The sequence below is a fragment of the Manacus vitellinus genome, unplaced genomic scaffold (assembly GCF_001715985.3).
Source record: "Manacus vitellinus isolate BGI_N305 unplaced genomic scaffold, ASM171598v3 scaffold_21_pilon, whole genome shotgun sequence".
NCBI lineage: Eukaryota > Metazoa > Chordata > Aves > Passeriformes > Pipridae > Manacus > Manacus vitellinus.
Window position 1 is genome coordinate 8967510 of NW_021939546.1, and position 20181 is coordinate 8987690.

General features: G+C 42.0%; 2 protein-coding genes across 4 annotated transcripts in view; one reads left to right on the forward strand and one right to left on the reverse strand.

The window, feature by feature from the left end:
- Positions 1-932: 932 nt before the first annotated feature.
- Positions 933-12951, reverse strand: GPX7 (glutathione peroxidase 7). The gene is made up of 4 exons (XM_029959705.1): positions 12674-12951; positions 9968-10941; positions 3319-3580; positions 933-1524 (listed from the first exon to the last, which is right to left on the reverse strand). The coding sequence occupies exons 2-4, from the start codon at positions 10172-10174 to the stop codon at positions 1361-1363; spliced, it is 633 nt and encodes a 210-aa protein (XP_029815565.1). The 5' UTR covers positions 10175-10941; positions 12674-12951; the 3' UTR covers positions 933-1360.
- Positions 12471-20181, forward strand: part of TUT4 (terminal uridylyl transferase 4) — a 44830-nt gene continuing 37119 nt past the window's right edge. For 2 of the 3 annotated variants that reach the window (XM_018072155.2, XM_018072157.2), the window contains exon 1: positions 13886-13977. The gene's annotated coding sequence lies outside the window, so the exon portion shown is untranslated. Of the gene's footprint in view, positions 12488-13885; positions 13978-20181 lie in introns of those variants that run through there. The other variant, XM_018072156.2, reaches the window with a different exon arrangement.

The window sequence follows — 20181 nt, forward strand, 5'->3', positions numbered from 1 at the left end:
TCCCCTAGAGCCTGTTTGGACACTGAAGAGCTTTAATGGCAGTGATGACTTGGAAAAAATCCTTACTGTGGTCAGGTCAATTAGGGCTTATTTGTACACTTGGGCCCTGACAACTATATGGACAAACATTGTTTGTGCTACCTGAAAAAAACATTAAAAAGCAGAAAAAAGCTTTCACTTGTCAATAATACTGCAATTGGACAAGACTAGAGTCTTCTTAAAGCATCCTGGGGTTAAGAGCATGGGAACATTGTGTTTTTGTCAAGACACAAAGAGTTCATCTGACAAGATTTTCAAAGGGTTTCTGTCAAGGAACAATGAGGCTGCAATTGTTGGTGTTATTATTTTAGTGTGAGCTAAGGAATTCTGCAGGCTGAGAGCTGAGCAGATGCCTGAAAAGGTGACATTAATAATTTGTAACATAAATGTGGTGTTAAACTAGGTAACATTATGTAAGAATTAAATATTTGCAAAAATTAACTCCATGGAAAAGATGTTGATTGTCTAGTGTTTGTCTGTACATGCAGCAAAATTGGATGGTGTCATAAATTGTAAAATAAATTTAACATCAGTTTTATGAGAGTTTTATGAGCGAGAGTAATTCTAAGACAAAATGCTCTCAGAAGAAACAGCCATTTCTTATAGGCTCTGGTCCTACAGATGTTCAAATGACTATTTAAATATCATCTAGTAGTCTTTACTTGGTGAAAAAATATAGAAATTCTTCCCATAGTTTGTGGAGAATTTTTAAAGAGACTTTGTCTTCATATTTCTTCCATTTCTATTTAATAGTTTTATTTCCCCAATGCCCTTCTAAAATGACTTTCTAGACAGATGAAATGAAATATGTTTGGCTGTGGTAATTGGAAAGGCATATATCCATGCAAGTCTGCCTGGGCTGAAGGTACCTGGTTTGTCTCTCTCCTTAGCACATGCCTTGAGTCAATCATGCACTTTTTACTCTTTATTTTATTCAGTTTGTGTCAAAACATAACAACAAAAATGTAGATATCAGTGAGAACCCAGTTAGGAAATTCTCATTATTCTGAGTCTTCTTCCTACAAGTACATTAACTGACTTCCTATAGTGTTACCCACAATGAATAACTTGAACTGGGGAAGAAACAATTACTGAGAATTTCTTTTTTCCCAGAAAGGTCAAACTGAATTCAGTTGGAGAAAAAAATTTAAATTACTTAGACCATGCTAACTTGCTGTTTTCTACATTCTTAGAATGGTGACTATAGATTCAACTGGTCCTAATTTCCCTTCCCCATATTCTCTCTTTTGGAATGTGAAAAGACAAAGACCTGTCCTAATTCTCAACAGAGATGTAATTGGCATGCTGGTATTTTTGAAAGTCATAATTCATCTTTCTTCTTCAGGATGATTTTTCTTACAAGTTCTGTAACATGAGGTCTTATTTCTTCCACAGAGACAGTAGAGTCCCAGGCCTTTACTACTTTCCCATTGGGGTCCACCAGGTATTTCCAAAAGTTCCAGGTTGGTTCTTCTCCTGTAGAACCTACAGGCGAAAAAGTGAAATATTAGAAAAACACATTAGGCAATTCCTGACATTTGTTCCTATCAATTTGATGACTACCCTCTCAGAGGAAGGAGGAATGTAAAATAGGGAGTTCAGACTGAACAAGATTAATTTTCTGACAGACAGGGAGCTTTAATTAGACAGGAGCCCCCTGGAGACTAATGGGAACAGGGAAGCTTCAGACAGACAGGAGAAAGCACTAGAATGGGTGTTAAAGTGTGTGAGGGCATGTGTGTGTCTGTGCCACCCAGATAAACCTGAAACAGTGGACTTTGATAGGAAAATGGTATTTGGCATAACAGTGTAGCTGTACCAGGACTGATTACTTGCTTACCCAGAATTTTCCCTCCGAAAGCACCCAGTGTCAGGTGCTTCAGAAGATTGTTTCAACAAATGTTACATGAAGTAACAAAGTAATTGTTCCAGGTTTCCTCCTACTCATCTAATTTTTCCCTCCCTGGCCACGTACTCATTTTACACAAGTTGAATTCTTATCCTTCACTGCTCTGCAACGTGACTAATAAAATTTTCAGGATTTTCAATTAGCACAGGCACCTCATCCCACTAAAAGCACAAGTACAGATGCTACAGACAAATTAGCATCTTTTTTCCACTGATTATACATTGAGCAAAATCTCACGAGGAATTAGAAGATATTTCAAAGTACCACCAAGACACAGCCAGACTACACTGTGCTGCTTAAATGCTGCCTCCAGCAGCCTCCTGCTTCCTGTGGGACAACAGGGAAACACAAGTTTGGCAAGTTTCATGTGAGATGTCTGCAGGAACAACCCTGCTGGGGAAAACAGAAACGGAAGGACCTGAAGAAGATTAAAGGGAAGTTTGCCTAGCAGAGAGATCCACCACAGACACCTGGAAGGAGGTGTGCTTGGGACAGTCACAAATATTATCACTACTCATTTAAATTCAGTGGTATGTGGGCAAACACTGCAGAGAAGCAGCAGCGACACAGTCCTTGCAGGATGGAGCTCAAGGAATTCTGTGTCACACTGAGTTTTATTTTATTTCATTGTTGGAAGACATTTCCTTCACTTTGGGTTAAGGCTGACATTTTAATTTAGCATTTAAATGGTATTTAGAGCGTTTGTTCAGTGCAAGAAAAATAGTGCCTTGATAAAGAATATCCTGCCTTACAACATATTTTGTCAGCTGGCTGCTAAGGACCTGCAAAGCTCTTCAGGTGTCAGTGCTATAAAGCAGATTGGAACCGGCGGAACTGGACATGGCTATTCCAACACTTGGGGAGGAGTGAGGAAGGGAGTATTCAAGGACATCCTTTAGTGCCCAGTTTCACTTTCTGATTGCTGAAGTAAATTATGAGGTGCTTTGCTTCCACTTATGCTACATCTCTTGAGATGAATCTTATAAATCCAGCCTGCAGCACTCCTGTCGCAGGAGGAGCACTTACGAGGCTGCAAAGTAGAAAACGGAAGGTCAGGTGTTGGATGTATACAGGGGAATATTTCAAAATCTATATCCTATGTAGAGGTTTATTAGATGAGCTTTTACAGGACAACTGTTACTGATGTGTCCTCACCTCCGGAGATCTTTTTAGAAGGTAAGACAAAGCTCTCAGAGGTGATAGAGAGAGAAATCCTGCCTTGTGTGAGAAGGGCTACGTGACTTCTGACCTCTTTGAGCCCGCCAACTCTGTGAACACAATCATAGGGATCTTTTTTCTGTCAGATGTTATTTTGTATCAGACGAATTCTACACTTAAGAAACAACCCTCCAGTGTTCTGGATTACTCACCAATTAAGTACTTGAAGGGAGGAATTGCTCCAGCCCCGCTGACTGTGGTTTTGCTGAACATGGGAAAGGAGGCACCGTAAGTCTTTCGCGCAAAGCTCTCGATTTCTCTGTTGGTGTCTGGTTCTTGCTGCCCAAACTGGTTGCAGGGGAAGGCCAGCACATTGAAATGGTAGGGGCCCAGGTCCCTCTGCAGCTGCTGTAAGGCCTTGTAGTGGCTGTCTGTGTACCCACACTCACTTGCAACGTTGACAACCAGTGACACCTGAAGAGAGATTGAAAAATGTGTTAGACACGTCAGCTTTCCAACAGGTAGGCTGGGATGCAGATTATTTAAAAAAAGAAAGAATGTCTAGAGAACTGTGACTGAATACATATTTGAAACTATATCGAGTTCTGTTCACAATAGGAACATTTAATATTTCTTTCATGTATTCCTATTTGGCAATGATGAAAATAATCAATAAACTTCTAAGCAATCTTAATTTTCAGTTTTCAGAGAATCTATATTTCTCCATTCTGCCCTTTGGACAGTTTCTAAGCATATTCAAGAAGTGCCCATTCAGCTATGATAGACCAAGTTGCATGAAAGAAACTTGCAAACCAATGTATTTTTTTGGTTTTTTATTTATCTGTTGTGAAACATCTGCTCTGCATCATCTTTCCCTGTGCAGAATTTAGTACCCATCCAGAACTGGCTGATCCATTTATCATTGCTAGTTAAATGACCTGGAAGTTAATAGAAGCAATTACAGGATTTTGGGTTGGTCTGTGCAGAATGGGCTGCAAAATCTTCTGCCATTTCTAGAGTAAATCTACTCAGTCGAGACAAAATGACAACAGTTTTTTTCACAAAAATTTACTGCCTCAATTAGAGATTCCAAGAAGTGAAGACTGCCCACTATCCTTTAAGATCTTTCCTGTGGTGGATCATGTCCAACCTGTGGACATGGTGTCATTCAGATATTACCAACAGGCAGATCCAGCTGGAGGAAGGTATCACACACAGGTGAGCACCACAGGAAAATAAAGGCATGTGTGGAACAGGTTCCACCAAGAATTTGTTGGAGAAAATAAGTGACCTCACCCTGAACTGACACATATTGCAGTTTCTCAAAGCTTTGAGGAATTTTCCATTGGTTTTTGAGATATTTTATCCTTAAATAACTTTTGGGATTTATTATTAGACATAGTTCTTATTACTCTCACAAATTTTGTAAGTGTGAGTTGCTGCTCATCCTACATAAATTGAGTCCATTCTAATACTTTCATGTAGAATACAAAAGTATTTAGGGAAATAAGGCGTGTCAAAGAAATTATAGTATACAAAAAATAAATAACTACATGTAAATAGGACTTTTAAGGCCAGAAAACAAACTGGCTTATAAAAGCCTTTAGCTGGGTAAGGTATGGGATCATAAAATGAAAGGCCTGGAAGGGGTAGGAATGAGTAAAGAAAAAGGTAACGGGGTGTTGGTGTTTATAATTTCTTACATTAACACTTAGTTTGTGTTTTCTACCTTGTGTAGGTATATTGCTATAGAGAATCATAAATATCCTGAGTTGGAAGGGACTCACAAGGTCCAGCTCCTGAATTTAAAGTGGTTTTGGAATGGCTCTGTTCTCCCTGGAAGACAGGTAATCTCACAAAACACAAGTTGGTGTAATCTTTGTGGTGTAGTGTCAACAGAACACAATCCAAGCACTCCCTGGACACTTGCATATGAAATATGACCTGCAGCCACCCAGCCAACCCCCAAAGCATCACTTTCATTCAGGCATTTAAAAGCTCTGCCTGAAATTTTAAATTCAGTTTCCTAAAACACTCGAAGATGTGGCACGTAAGTAGATTTTTTTGAGAGAAGATATAATAATTTTATGATGAATTCCTGTTGCAGACTGTCAGCATTTCAAATAGAACTTATATATTGGCCACAAAAAATAACTATTGGCAGTTCTGTTCCTTTCAAATAATCTGATTTACCAAGCATAGTGATAACTGTAGTTTAGAATGAAGTAAAGATAAATTGTACCACTAAGAGTTGAAGTCACATGTAGTTCTTTCATATGAAATTTTAGAAGCTTTTTAAAATATAGTTTAAGGCTTGGCATTTTCATGATGCAGGAGTATTCATATACCTTATTGTATTCACATCTATTGGTACTTTATCCCAAATAGTGTGGAAATGTAAGAATTTATCATTGGAGGTTTAGGGGAATAAGCTTGAGTAGGCATTGTGTTCATATTAAAACAGATATGAAAGATGAAAACAATCAAGCTTTTATAACTTTTGCTTGATTTTAAGCAAAAAGAGGGCTTGAAAGAATTCACTCAAAAAGAATCAATTTTAACTTACAGCTGTTTAAAATCAGTGATTATTTGGCATGGTGGTGAAAGGCTTGAGAGCTCACGGCGCAAATAGTGCAAACTTCCAGACAACTTCCCACAAAATAGAAGGAAACTACACACAGCATTTTTTTGTATAGCAAACACATTATGCTTCTTTTTCCTTAGAAAAATGCTCTCCCTGTAACTGAATTCTCCACTACTGAACTCCATAATTTAATAGTGCAAACCTCCTAGAAGTGTAACTAACACATATAATCAAAACTTGCAGGATTTATTGGTATTTCATAAGGAACATTTAAAATTATTCTTTAAAAACCTTTACCAGGTAATCCTTCAAGTGTCTGGTACTAGAAATGATTAAATGTGATGATTTTTTTGGTCTATATTTTATTTTTAATAAATAACAGTCACTCTTTTTGTTCTCATGTAGAGGCTGTACTTTGACTTCTTACAACTATTAATGCTTTAAATTAAGTTCAATATGCTTGACTTTAGGCTCTTGAGAGTGCAGGTCAAGCACACCACCTAGTGTGCAGTGCAAACAGTTCATCATGGACCTCACAAAAATCATTTCATTTAAGCCGAATTCTCTATCAGCTCTTGTCTGACCTCTTAACACTATCCTGTCTTTCCCTTTGCTTAGAAAACCCAGGCATTCTAGTAGTGAACTCATTTATTTAACACTGCAAAAAGACTTCCTGGTTTACTTGATGTTTACACCAAGGTGCCTCCGTGAGGGAATGGTCCCTGAACAGATTTATGAGTCTGGTCTCATCTTCAAGTAACCCTTTGTGGATCTTTCAGCAGGGTTTTTAGACCTGGAGATTCTTAACTGGCTCCACCTGAGCCATAAGAGTCAGCTTACACCAACTCACAGAGCTGTTACCTCCACGGAAAAAAGAGCAGTATTTGTGCAGTAATTAAATGCTGTTCTCTGCATTTACCCACACTCAGTAATACACACACTCAGACTGCAGGGAGCTCTGATCCAAAGTGCCTGGCATTACTTCCAGTAGTAAAATAATACTTAGGTAGTTACAGTGCCTGATGCTTTTACATGATTATAGTACCTTTGGTTCAGGATTTCCAAAGGCACTGCACTGACGCTGCTTAATTCCACCCCAGCACACTGTACTCAGCTCTGGGGTAGCTTGGGACTATTATATCAAAGACAGGTACAAAACCAGCAGAGAACAGTTGATGCTTGGGAGTTCTGACTCCCAAATAGGCGCTATTTTTGGTAAGAATATATCTTACAGCATATCTGATTCAGATCATAAAATGAAAGATAAGATTCTTGAATTAGGTAGGGAGATAGGTTAGATAGAAAACTGAGCTTGTTTGGATCCTCTTGATTCTTGTCCAGCCACGTATCACTGCCCCTCATTTTTAATGTAGAGGGGTCAACATCAGTATAGAAGCCCGGAAAAACCATGGCCTTCTCCCATAACACAGTAAACCAGACAGTTTTGGGGTCTATTCCACTCATGATACTTTTTTCTCAGTTGTTATAGTCATTCCTGTCTTTGCTTCCAGGTACATGTCACACAGTACCTGATTTTGTAGCACATATGCCAAATTTCTAGCATTCTGGCAATATAATACCCCCATAGAAAGGGAGTACTCCCTTACATATTTTCAGTATTTTTATTAAAGGGGAGATTATGTCTGTGCACATTTATTTCAGAAAAAAACAACAAACTGTTCTCTGATATATTTAATTTTTGTTATTGCATAATTGTTAGTCTATTTCTTCTATACTATATAACAGAGGGTACTTTTTTATTAAGATGAACTCAAATAGAAATTGATATAATATCAATCGCTACTAGGAAAAAATTGTTTCAGTGATCTGAATGTGCAAAAATTTATATTAATAATGAGTTATTGAAGAAAGATTCTGCAAGTCATGAATTGCACTGATTGTTTATACTTAGCACAGCTTTTGTGTTTTTAGAATTAGCACACTTTTTTTTTTTTTTTGTAGTCTGGAAGCTTTTGGATTTTTTCAATTCCCGGTTATTTTCTTGACTAGCAATTAGGTAGCTATTTAAATAAATTAGTTGAGTGACTGAATTGAAGAAAATGTCTTCTCTACATCTGCCAGAAAGCTTAAGGCTGTTAAAAGCTGGTTTGGCAATTAGCAGACAATTGTTCCAGGAGGTAACTAGTGACTCACTTTCTTTAGAACACCACCAGCACACACGTAGTACTTTAATATTATTTGCTTTTAATAGCTTTAAAATATTATGATAAACATACGCCTTAACACTGCTTATTTAACTGCAGATTTAAGCAAGTTTATTTTAAGAAATAAATGGGAGTTTTAATTAACCTTTTTCTATCTTGATACCGAGTTCTGACAACATAATGACAGAAAGGGATGTGTTTTATTGCTGCAATTTTCTTTAAAATGGTGCTCGTGCATTATCAAAGAGCAGCTGGCCTGAACATCAATAGGATTTCTGAATGTAAATCTTTTTATCCACACAGAAGCTGGTCATCACCTTTTTGGAATCAACTATTCCATGTGGCCTAGCAGAGATCAAGGAATACCATTCATCAATGTTGTTCCCTCTCCCAAGGTACAGATCTAGAACTCTCCCTTACGAAACCAGTCATGCCTCAAGGATGGCCTGGAATCATAGCACTGGGATACAGGCACACCCCCCCAGCTTCCTGTTCATAAGATTCCAAATTAGGCTCTGTAGCTTGTTCCAGGGGGGATGAACACCCACAGCTCTCTGTAAGGAATTCTGAGTTCCCCCTTAACTCCTTTCTATGTGGATTCTGGCCCCGAGGTAGAGAAGCTACAGGTGGTACTTGCTTATTCAGATTTGCAATGACCTGCAGACAAAACATGCCCCAGTAGCACGATTTATTGACAGAGCCTTTGGAAGGAACTGATTAAAAAAGCACAAATATTACTCAATATTAAACAGCTTCCATGTTTTTTTCCACTAGGGATATTGGAGTGGGCATGGGACCAGTTCTGCTGTATCTGAATTGTGCATGGAGGGAGATGAGAACTTTGACCAGGTAAGATTCAGTCCCGTCATTTGTTCCAACTCCACCAGTATCCCTTTCTGCTGAGCTCAGGAAAATGTGCATCTCCCCATATGCCTTCTCTGTCTATCTGCCAGTGTTTCAGTGACCTGCTGCTGTGCACTAGTGAGCTCAGACACCTCAGTGAAGCACCTGAGGAGGGGAAAAGGAAGGTGAAAACACAATACTGGACATTAAGGGCAAAAGCGAGAAGAGATGGTGCCTTTCTGAGCAGCAGGTAAGCTGTTGGACTGCCTGCAAGTGTCACAGATGTGTCATTTGAGTGCACTTGTGGGATTTATGTTGATTTTAGCTTCTGTAACTTGTGAGTGGGGCCATAAGAGCTTATAGTATTAAGCCTTCAGTGTGCCAAATTCCCTTATCACTCTTCCATAGGTACTGACCATCTTTTCTAGATGATCAAACCACTGAAAAACTAAATTACCTAAACTAAAATAAAATCACAGTATAGTCAAGGACACTGTTTTAAAATGGCATGGAAAGCTCTGCCTAAAACTCCTTAAAGTAATATGTAAATAAAATTTAAAAGACATCATAAAGTATATGTGTGTCTACGTGCCCTTCTTCACGCACTAAAAAGCGAAAGAGGAATAGCACGATGTTACAATTTCATTACACTCTGATATTACAATAACTACTTTATAATGTCTCTCACGTTTTCACTAACTACGGTGAAATCTGTTTACTCCATTAGCCATTGACTAAATCCCTTTCTTTTCAATGTAGAACATTAAAAAGGAATGGGATTTAAGTAAAAATAATATACAAGAAGTCATGCGGTTAAAAGGTAGAAATAAGCTCCGAAAGTAAGTTACACAAAGAAACAAACTTCCTGAGCTTCCAAGTGAACAGCCAGGATCCAGTGCAATCCATCCTGCTGCAGGAACGGCAGGCGGGGAGCATTCCCTGCCTGCCACGTCTACAGGCAGCAGCCGCCTGCCCCGGGAGAAGACGCAGACACACACAGGGGTTAGACTGCAAACATTTATTGAGAAGGAGCCTGTATTAACTAGATATCATCGCTAAACAGGAGTGCAGAGATGTGGGGAGCGGCACCCAGGCAGCATGCAGGCAGCACTGCCCTCAGGTAGAGTGGTGAGATAAAGAGTGATAAACCCAGACCTACACGAGACTGTGCCCCAAGTTTCTGTGCTCTCTCCCCCCCTCTCGCCCCGCAGACATGCAAGGACTGGCTGTTAGTGAGCCTGGGCCAGAGCCCAGCACCGCGGGACTTACCGAGCCCCTGTACTTCTCCAGGGAGACTAACTTGCCCCTGATGTTTACAACTTTGAAAGTGTAAAAATCAGGCTCTTTCTGCCGCGTGGCGGAAAAGGCTAAGAGCAGGAGCGCTGCAATTGCGAGGAGCATGGCTAGAGGGATGAGCAGGAGTTTGGGGAAGGAAGGGGAAGGCTGATGCTCCACACTGCCCTCCGGATCCAGCATGCTGCACGGCCGCCGCCGCTCTGCCCGGCCCGGCACAGCGCCGCCGCAAAGGACCGGCTGCTGCAAATCGGCCTTTTGCAGCACTCCTAAAGCTCTGTCCACACCAAACCTCAGCAGGATGGATTTATGGAGGATCCACGCACTCTGACATGGAGCATTTCATGGTGGCAGTGGTGCACTGAGTACTGCACGTGGTTTTTAAGTACTGGTCGGCTCGAGTTCAGTCTGTGGAATCCAGTCAGATTTAAAGATCCTACTTTAACTACGTCCTGGGAAAATAAGGGATAGAGTTGTTATGATTTTTGACAGATTTGCAAGTGCCTTTTTTTAGTGTACTAAGTATAGCATCTGGTAACTACGGTGTAATGTCAAAGGATACCAATGGCTTGGTTGCTATTGGTTACTGACGTGAGTGCTCTGAACAAGAGTCCCAGCTTACAGTCAGCAAACCCAGAACTACAAACACTCTGTGCAGAACATCACATGGAACACCACCACATGAACCAGGCCTGCAGGAAATTCATCTTTACAAGCTCCTGTTTAGGGAGGAGTGAGTGGCCACAGCACTGATCCTACAGTGTGGTATGGGGGAAACGACATTACCAAAGGGTTTTTAAGCAAGAAAGAGGCATTAAGGATCAGGAACTGAATTTGGTACCGAAGTTTTCAGACATGCAGAAACAAACCACTGCTTCAGTGCACTGATGTCATTCTTGGGTTGCCTGCAACAAAAACCTGCCATCTGTACAATTTTGCTCCTATGCCTGCTGGAAGAAAAGGATTTGGACATATAAAGTATCAACAATAGAAAGCATTAAATGGTCATTGATTTTTTTCTTGGCCCAAGAAACTGGTCACCCATGGCTGGGATTCTGATAGTTCTTGGCAAAGAAAAGCAAAGTGCAGCGATTTACAGAAAACAATTAAGTAGAACCTCCAAGGCATATTGGAAATTTATCTTTTGAAGAGCAAATTACATTTTGTCATCTCACTTGGTGATTTATTTTCTTTTTTTAACTGAGTTTTGGTAGATCTTTGACATTTTGATTAAATTTGCTTAGGTAATTCAAGCATGACTGGCATTACTGTAAGTGAAGAAGACATGTATAGCTAGTTGACAAATTTAATTATAGTTTTTAAGCATTTCAGATTTTCACATCTTTTTTATGTATTTCAGCTTAAGTAGACATCCAACATCAAGAAACAAGGTAATATACTACAAAAATATATAGATAGAAAATCTTGTACTATGCTGGGAAGATACAGTTGCTAAGAACCTGAAGTTCTTCACAGATAAGTTCTATCTTTCTGTAAAGTTTCCTGGCTGTAGCATTGACCAGGAACCTATCCTTGAGATGACAGTCAAGTATGATTTCCTCATTTGATAAGTAAATTATCTAAGAAGTTTTAGAGTTTCTTCCAACACAGCTAGAGACAGAGAACAGGGCCTTAATGCAGTAGATACATTTAAATAGATGTTAAAAACCTAGTAAATCCTAAAAATAATTTTTAAAAATCATTCCGATGGTGATCAACAGCATTTTTTGGCCAGAAAATGAAAAAGAAATCTACGATACATTTCTACATTTTTTAGGCGTAATGTTATAGCAGTTTGGGTATGGGACTGAAAATGAGGTGTCATACTGCAACAGGAGATAAGCAAGTTGTGCTCTGGAAAGGCACTTTATAAAATCTGCTTCCTACAGCTTTATGTCTATTGTCTCTGATTTCTAGATAAAATTTAGTGGCTTTCAGGATTCTATTTTGTCCTACAAACTGAGCCCAGAAACTAAAAGGTTTTGATCACTGGCACTGAATTGGGAATTCTTTAAATAATGGCCAACTGGCAGTAGAACTCAGCTTCCTCTTTTACTGCCATGTTTCTATACTGCTCCCTGCAATAAAACATTCTTTAACATCAGCAAAGAAGGAAGCATTGTTCCTGAACACAGAGAGGAACTATGTCAAAGACTCCTGGCTTTATAAATGGTTCAAGTTTTCAGAGCCAAACTGCACTAACATTTCATATTAAAGTCTAGCCAACTATTTGAAGGAAATATGCTAGTCAGGTTTGCAAACTGGTGTGTGTTTGCTCACTAGCATGTCTAAATGTTGATCTAGGAGGACTGTATCCAGCAGCAAGTATAATTAGGTTACTTTTGCAATTTACTCTTTGACCTATGAAACCTAATAAAAATCTTTGTCAAACAGGACTGGCTGAAACCACCACCCAGTTAACCTGAGCTGGCCCCAGGGCAGCACTGTTGTTTCTGTCATTGCTGCCCTGGACTGACCTGGCTCACGTTCCTGAAGGTGAAACCTCTGTAGTACATCCCTGAGTTATCCAGTCCTGATTTTGTGAAGTGTGAACTTCAAGTGAACCAAAAAAATAGCACGTTACCCCTAGTCAGGATTGTGCTGACTTCACAATACATTCAGAAGTATGAATCGTCAGTATTTATAGAATCCAGTATTACAGATTTTGCAACTTTTGTTTACCTGCACATACTCCCTGAGGCAGTGTTTCCAGCACTCCTGTTCTTCTTATTTTTAATACTTTCCTTTGAACCCCTATAGTAGTTCAAGACTAATCTTTTACATGCCTTGTTTTTCTGGAAAGGCCTCCTTAGCCTCAAGTGCCAACCTGGCATTTCAGTGCCAAAAAGGGGTAGTAGTGGCTCACAGAGGGATTTGCTTCAGACAAGCACTTGCCAGTGCCTTTAGGTCGCCGTCCAGCAGTGCTAAGAGCTGGCAGGCTGGCTCTTCTCTCTGTAGACCTGCAGACTGCCAGCAGACGTGCTGGCCAAGCTGCTGTCCCGGGCTGCTGCCGGGGCCGGCTCCGTAGCCAAGGTCAGGGAGCCTGGAGCCACTTCCTCAGTGTCTCTGGGGCATACCTGCCCTTCTCCACCGACTGGAGAGGAGAGGAAGAGGAGGGGAAGCCCTAGGGAAGGGGGCAGCAAGGCCGGGGCTGTGGCGTGGGGCTCCGTGGAACCCTAACCCAGCTCCACGGGGCCTGGGGGTGCAGGTGCCTCATCGCTCTCTACAACCACCTGACAGGAGATTGTGGTGAGGGGCCGGTCTCTTCTACCGTGCCTGCAGTGAGAGGATGAGAGGAAATGGCCTTAAACTGAGACGGCAGATTCAGATTAGTTATTAGGAAAACAAATGTCACTGTTAGGATGATCAGGCATTGGAATGGTTGCCCAGGGAGGTGGTGGAGTCACCGTCCCTGGAGGTGTTTAGGAGGCGCCTGGATGTGGCGCTGGATGATGTGGTTCAGTGCTTTAAGGGTTACAGTGGCAGCGCTGGGTGGATGGTTGGACTGGGTGATCTTAAAGGTCTCTTCCAACCCTGATGATTTTATGCGTAAGGAGAGGCCTGGGCTGAGAAGAGGAGGGGGGAAATTAGGATGGCTGTTGGGGGGGATTAAGAAAAAACCGTGCTGCTTATTCCGCGTATTCCCTCATCCCCGCTTGCTGCTGTGGCACTGGGGGAGGGAGGCCCTGAACGCCGAGAGTGTTGGGGAGCGGGGCGCGTCGGCCCCTCAGCCAAGGGGGAGCTCTAAGGCAGCAGGAGGCTCCCCTGGCGGCCGGGGGTCCCCCCGGGCCGGGTCGGGTCGTTGTCAGCCGCCGCCGCCCTCAGCGCCACCCCCCCCGGGGCGCTCCCCCCGCCCTCGCCCCACAATGCACCGCGCGCGCGCGGACATGGCGGCGGGCCGGACTGAGGCGCTGCCGTCGGGGCCTGCAGCAGCCGCGGCCGGGCATGGCGGGGCGCCGCGTCCGCTCCGCTAGCGCCGCACGCAGGTACCGGGGCCGGGGGCTGCCCGGGGGGGGCGGCAGGGGCCGCGCTCGGGTGGGGGGGGCTGTCCGCGCCGGCGCCCCCCCCCAGCCTGCCCCGCCTCGACGGCCCGTGGCGGCCTCGGGCCCCGCGCCTGGGCAGGGGGCCGCCGGGGGTCGCGGCGCGGGGGGCCGCCCAAGGTCAGCGGGACCGGGGCCGCCCCGGGGCGCATCCGGGCTGGAGCTGCTGCGTGCGGGTTGTTTTCGCACGCCCTGTGCGATTAAATACGGCGGGGGAGAGACCCCCGGGGCCCGCGGGAAATGCCCCGTGTCGGGGCTGCCCTGGCCGGCTGTGCCCCCTCCGCTCTCCGTGAATTATGAAGTGACGCTCAGGCATCTCTTCGCCGACGTGGTCATGCTCTTTTGTTGGCTTATTTTATGTACAAATACAGCTGAACGACTTTGCCGCTTTTGCAATAGGTTGCGATTTGCCAGCTGGCTGAATGTGACATGTTACCTGAGGCCTCCTCTCTTTTAAGGTTGTTTCTGGGAGGAGGAGGGTGAGCTCGGAACATGCAGAGAAAAAATATAATCGGATTTAGGCTAAGGTAGAGATTAGTACATTAAAAACATAGTTGTATCTAAGTATGGATCCAATAATTTTTTTTGTATCCCTGCCACCTCCATGTCACTTGGCTTCCTGAAACGTGTCCTGGATTCAAGGGTCATTGCATTTGCTTGAAAATAGAGGATATGTGTTTTTTTATGGGTTTGAGTTGTGCTTCCAGTTTCAGTAGGTGCTCTTTGGATAGTCTGACCCCAGATAGTTATGACATAATTATTTCCGTGACAAGAAAAGTAAGCCAGCCATGGAAGTATGACTTAATTACAGTATCTGGCAGAAGGTGCTATATTAGGAGTAAGAGGTCTCTTTTGCAAACGCCAATTTTGCACTGAGCTTTTTTTAATCATTTTTCTACTTAACTTTAGTGAAAATACCTTCATAAAATTAATTTTGGGATAAAATTGCAATTTCCCAGAACATACATGTTGGGATTTGTTCCCAGAAGATAAACACGAAGGGATCAGAAAGTTCCTTCTGTGTTCTGCTCTTGCACAGAGGACAGCTGGGGCTTTTCTCTCCTACCTCAGCTTGCAGTGGAAAAGAAACTGCTGGATGCTGTGGAACACCTGCACAGTGCAGGGCATTTACCTGCTTCTTCCCCTGGAGGGAATTGCTGCTGTGGGGAGAAAGAAAGGGGAGCGGGATTTCCCTGTGTCCTACTTGAAAGCAAGATATCCCTGGGGAGCTCCTGTAAAATGTCGTGTGGATCTGCTTGTCAGATTGTGTGTTCATAGTGATGCTGTAAGGCAATTCAGAATTTTGCCCAGCTGAGAGTATATCCTGTTTTCTACTTTTGAAATACTGGCTTTTGAAATTTTACAAAGCATTTCTACTAAATTAACTTTATTTTTGTCATTAGCTTAATGAAATAATGTCATACCGGTACTGACTTGTATTGAGAACTCACAGAAAGAAGGATCCTGCAATTTCTTAGTGGATTAATTCACACAATGGAAGCAATCTAGTGAAAGTCAACATTTCTGGTGCTTTTGGCACATTAGGAAGATTTTGTGTATTGTTTGATAAATTGTTTAACTTAGAAGTCCTAAAAACTAATTACCTAAATTTTGTAACAATGCACACGAATCTAATTTTTACTTTTTTTCTTTTCATCAGAAATGCATGCATACATGCAGATGTACTCATACTGTATCCTTGGCTCATAATTTTGATTCTAAGGTTTCAGCAAATCTTTGGAAAAAACCAATTTGTGAGATGTTCTTAGATTTTTATTTTTTTTTATTTCTGTTGATGTATGAAATACTTTTTTCAGCAAGAAGTTTGCGACTGGTATGAAGTAGTTCAAAGGCCATCCCTTCCTCAAGGATTCCAGTTGGGGTGAAGGGATCATTATTGTTTAAATATGAGATCCAGGTGCCACAAATACTTGCTGCTGTATGTTTATGTAGCATAAGCACCACATAAAGGGAGGTTAAGAGCAAGTTGGATAAATTGAGTTCAGTGTGTGGCTGCTCTTTAAGCCAGTTTCATGATCCGTTCAGGTCTCCGGAAGCCAGTTTAGCCTCTGAAAGGCTTTAAACCTTGCTGTACTGTGTTTTTCCAACCTTCTCAGAGGCTTGAAGTGTTGTGTGTGTTTGTTTTTAAAGTTGGAGGTACCTTGGAGCAGTTTCTGCTCTCATCACAGCATGTGTGTCACAGCATACGTGAGATTTGAGGCAGGTGCTCCTCTCCTCTGGCTCCAGTGCTTGCTGCAGTCAGTTGTGAAGTAAAACCCAGTAAGAGAACCAAAATGGACTAAAGCATGAGAAGCCTGTATGAAATGGAGAGGTAAGGAAGCTGTTGTATCTTAGTTACACAGCGGGTGTGACAGAGGATGGCTTTCCCCAGTTTGGAATGGGAGTCAGCAGCAGTAGTAGGGTCAGAAATTGTGTTCTTGGCATTGGGTGATGGTGACGTGCCTCTCTCTCACCTTCTCTGTGAGTCACCCTGTGCTGTAGGAAAAACAGTGTCAATGCAGAGAGTGGTGTGTAACAAGCACATCCCTTACAGATCTCACATCCAGCAGATTTTGCTCATTTCGTAATTCAGTTGTAAGATATTTGCACTGACATAGTTACTAAGTTTTGTATCAAGCAAAGCCTTTCTTGTTACTTCAGTTACTCAGCAGTACTTTTGTAATTCAGATATCATGCTGTTACAATTGTATATATTTTTACTTATGTATACACAGTTGTTAATCTAGTGATCACTCCTTGGAAGTTTTTGGTCTTCCACGCTGTAAACACAGCATCAGTTTCCTACCGAGATCTGTATTTTCACTGAGCCCAGAGTGTGTTTTGTTGCATCCCTGATTTGTCTGTTAAATTTTGTGTGCACTGTACTGGCTTTCTTCTAGATAGATTTTTTGGAGTATTATACTTACTAAGATAAATTCTATAGTTTGTAATAACAGGGAGGTCTGTGTAGCACTTGTGTTTGTTACTAAGAATACCGATGGGTTTAGTGCTGGTGGAGCCTGAGGCGCTTTAGTGCCCGGTAATCTCTAGTAGTTTTAGTTTTAAGTGCTTTGGAAAAATATCAAGAATCCATAGTAGTTTGTACTAAGTTATGTCTTGTTCATCATAAAACAAACATAAATGTGTGATAACTTTTTAAAATTATTGACACAGAACATGGGAGAGGCTTGAATGGTTTGTAGAAGTTCTCAGACAGAAAAATAGGCCTAAGGCTGTAAACAGTCCAGAAAAGCCCATCTTCCCCAGCATATTAGGGGTGTCTGTGGACATTATCTGTGCTGCAATATGAACAGAGTGCAGAAGACAACTTTTCCTGTTGTTCCTGACTGGCTGTAACCTTTGTTTGCAGAATTTCCTTTTATTTTTGTGGAGGAAGTTCAGCTGGGCTATATTGGTAAAGAGGTGAGGGGGGCACTGAGGTTAATCACCCCACTTACTGTGGGAGGGCTGACTGGGAGATTTGAGCTTAAGGACAGTCATAATGGGGCAGATAAAAGCAGGCCTTGGATAAAATACACATCTCCCTATCTCAAAGGAGGGAATGTTTTATAGAAGGAGAGTGATAGCACTTATGTTTGTAGTACTTTCACTGTTTATGCTTAATCGAGTACTCCCTGGGGAAACAAAACTTGCAAGCCCATTCTCTTTCCCTTCAGTTACTCTCCTGGTTACTTTTGGACCTTCAGCCAGTTGGGACCATGTTTTAGAGCATATTTGAAGTAATGTCAGAAGATCATCGAGTTTGTGAGTGTTTTCTGGAACAATCCTGCCTCGGTAAAGGAGAGGAAGTTACATTTCTCGTAGGGAGTAGCTGCAAACCAGTCCATGGTTATGTTCCCCCAGCCCCAGCACGTCTCCTCTGTTTGCCCAAAGGGCTGTGAGCGAGACTGTGACTGGGGAGCACAAAAAACCAGGTACAGTCAGTTCTGCTCCTAATGAAATGATTAAGAAGAAATGCTTTGCAGAAGAGCAGCTCAGAATGCAAGAGCTCACAGTTTAACTTGGCCTATATTTTTGAAGAGGCCCTGTTATGTCAAAGTTTGACCCAAAATGTATGTGTTTGAGGGAGTTAAGTCCAGTAGAACAACTTTGAGAGGAAGAAGTGGAAAGATAAATGGGTAGAAATAGCTTCTCCAAAGTTTTTTGGCTTTTTTTCCCCCCTATTTGAAAGTAAGCCTCACGCTGAGTTTTTGCAATTCAAATGTAGAATTTTCTAATGCTAGTCTGAGAGGTGGAGGAAAGAATCGAAACTGGCAGAAATGAAAGTGAAACACTCTCACTCCTTTGTTTCGTGAGCTTAAAATTATTTCTAAGCGAAGCTAATATTAAACATTTTTAATTCGGTTGCTGTAGGTATGTAGAGATTTAATAGTTTTCTAGAGCTTGAGGTCAGATAGTATCTTGTCTGACCTCAAGCTGTTGTATTTCAGCCAGATTATTTTTCAAAAAGAGCCAAGGGCTGGGCTAGAGTTCAGAGGAGTACCTGGCACTGTACTTTCAGAAAGCAAAGGAAACCAAGTCCCCTGTAACTCCGGGGTAGTGAATAAATGAAATATTCTGAGATGCTTTCAACAGGTTGATCACACCTCACTTTGCAGACCTAGGTGAAAAGCTCTGTTTTTGTTGCCAGCCCGTCTGGGAATAAAATTCTTCTTTGATTCCAGATCTGGCAGTTTGGTATGAGCCTGAGCCTGTGAACAAGATGTGCCATCCAGGTTTCTAGAAAGATGCCACCTCAGCACTGATTCACTCCACTCCAGTGTTTTGTTTCCAACTGTGTTATTTTTTTCAGAGGCACTCCTTTCCCTCTCCCTATTTCCCTCTCTCCCCTCTCTCATATGTAGATGGCCAATATCTGACAGAGGAATCTTTTTGAGACCCTCTTGGGTTTAGGAGTGGTCTCTGTTTTGTTTCTCGTGTTAAGTTTTATTAGTTGGTTTACTTTGCAGTTCTTTGTGAGATGGTAATTTGGCACTATCGAGTATGTTGCAGTTTAAATTAATTTTTGTTTGCTAAATCATTTCAGCATTAAAGAGTAAAAGAAAAAAAAAAGGGAAAAGCAAAAAAAAAATCTCCAAATTCAACAACGTTATTATTGCACTTGCATTTCGGATTCAGCATTTCATTGTGGAACTCCTACCTTTTTTGGGGATACAAAATATTCTTGTCTTATGAGATGTCATGACCTCTCTTTATTCATATTTCTCAGGAATAAGGAATATATCTGTGGGTTTTTTTAACATTAGCTACTTACATTTGATTACACTCACTCTCTTGATATGTAATATTATCACAGTACTCAGTTTATTAGCTGGATTCTAGTTTTTACTAAGTTTCCTCAGTTGTTTTTTCCCATCACGTTTGTACATTTGATTAAAGATTATATATTCTCTTTGAATATATAACTGTGTATTTTATTGAATGAATGAGATCAAATAATTTGAATAATTTTTGTGGATTTTTTTAAAAACCTTCTTTCCAAATATGACTCCAACAACTTGACACATACAAAAACCAGAGCAAACCGAGGCCCCACTTTTCCTGCAGTGCTGGAGTTCCGTGGCAGCTTTGATGTGGAAGTGGTGCCAACAGGAGTTGTCCCCACCCTGCCAATTGTTTGTTATTACCGGCCGTGCTCCTCCTCCTCCTCCTCCCGGTGCCAGCTTTATGTTAGGCTGGATTGGGGTTCCGGTTTGGTTCCCTGCAGAAGGCCCAGGGAAGGAGCAGCCCGAGGAGCCGGGAGTGAGTAGCCGGGTTGGAGACAGGGTGTCACTGCTCCGGTCGGGTCGGTGCCGCCCCGCGCTGGAGCGGCCTCGGTGTTTGAGGGGGATGTGGGGTCAGAAACGAACCAGAAATGATGGGGGGGGGGCTTTTTTTGTTGGTTTGGGTGTTTTTTCTTCCTCTTGAGGCTGAACGAGTGAAACATAAGAAATAGTTTAGCATTTGAAAAGTCCTACTCAGCTTTCTCTTTGGTTACATTAAAAAAGCCAAACGCACAGTAGAGTAGTAGAGTGTGAAGACGGTGCCGTCCTGTCCAGAGGTGTAACACTGGCCATCTATAGAGCAGAGCTTTACATGGAGCTGGCACTGGAGTCATCCAAGTTTAGCCAACCTGGGGGGCTCTGGGCT

Excerpts from the sequence above, each read along its gene's own strand:
- GPX7 (XM_029959705.1), bottom strand. The coding sequence starts at position 10,174 with ATGCTGGATCCGGAGGGCAGTGTGGAGCATCAGCCTTCCCCTTCCTTC. Across the intron at positions 3,581-9,967 it reads TGGAGAAGTACAGGGGCTCG|GTGTCACTGGTTGTCAACGT; the intron begins GTAAGTCCCGCG and ends ATCTCTCTTCAG. Across the intron at positions 1,525-3,318 it reads TCCCTTCAAGTACTTAATTG|GTTCTACAGGAGAAGAACCA; the intron begins GTGAGTAATCCA and ends TTTCGCCTGTAG.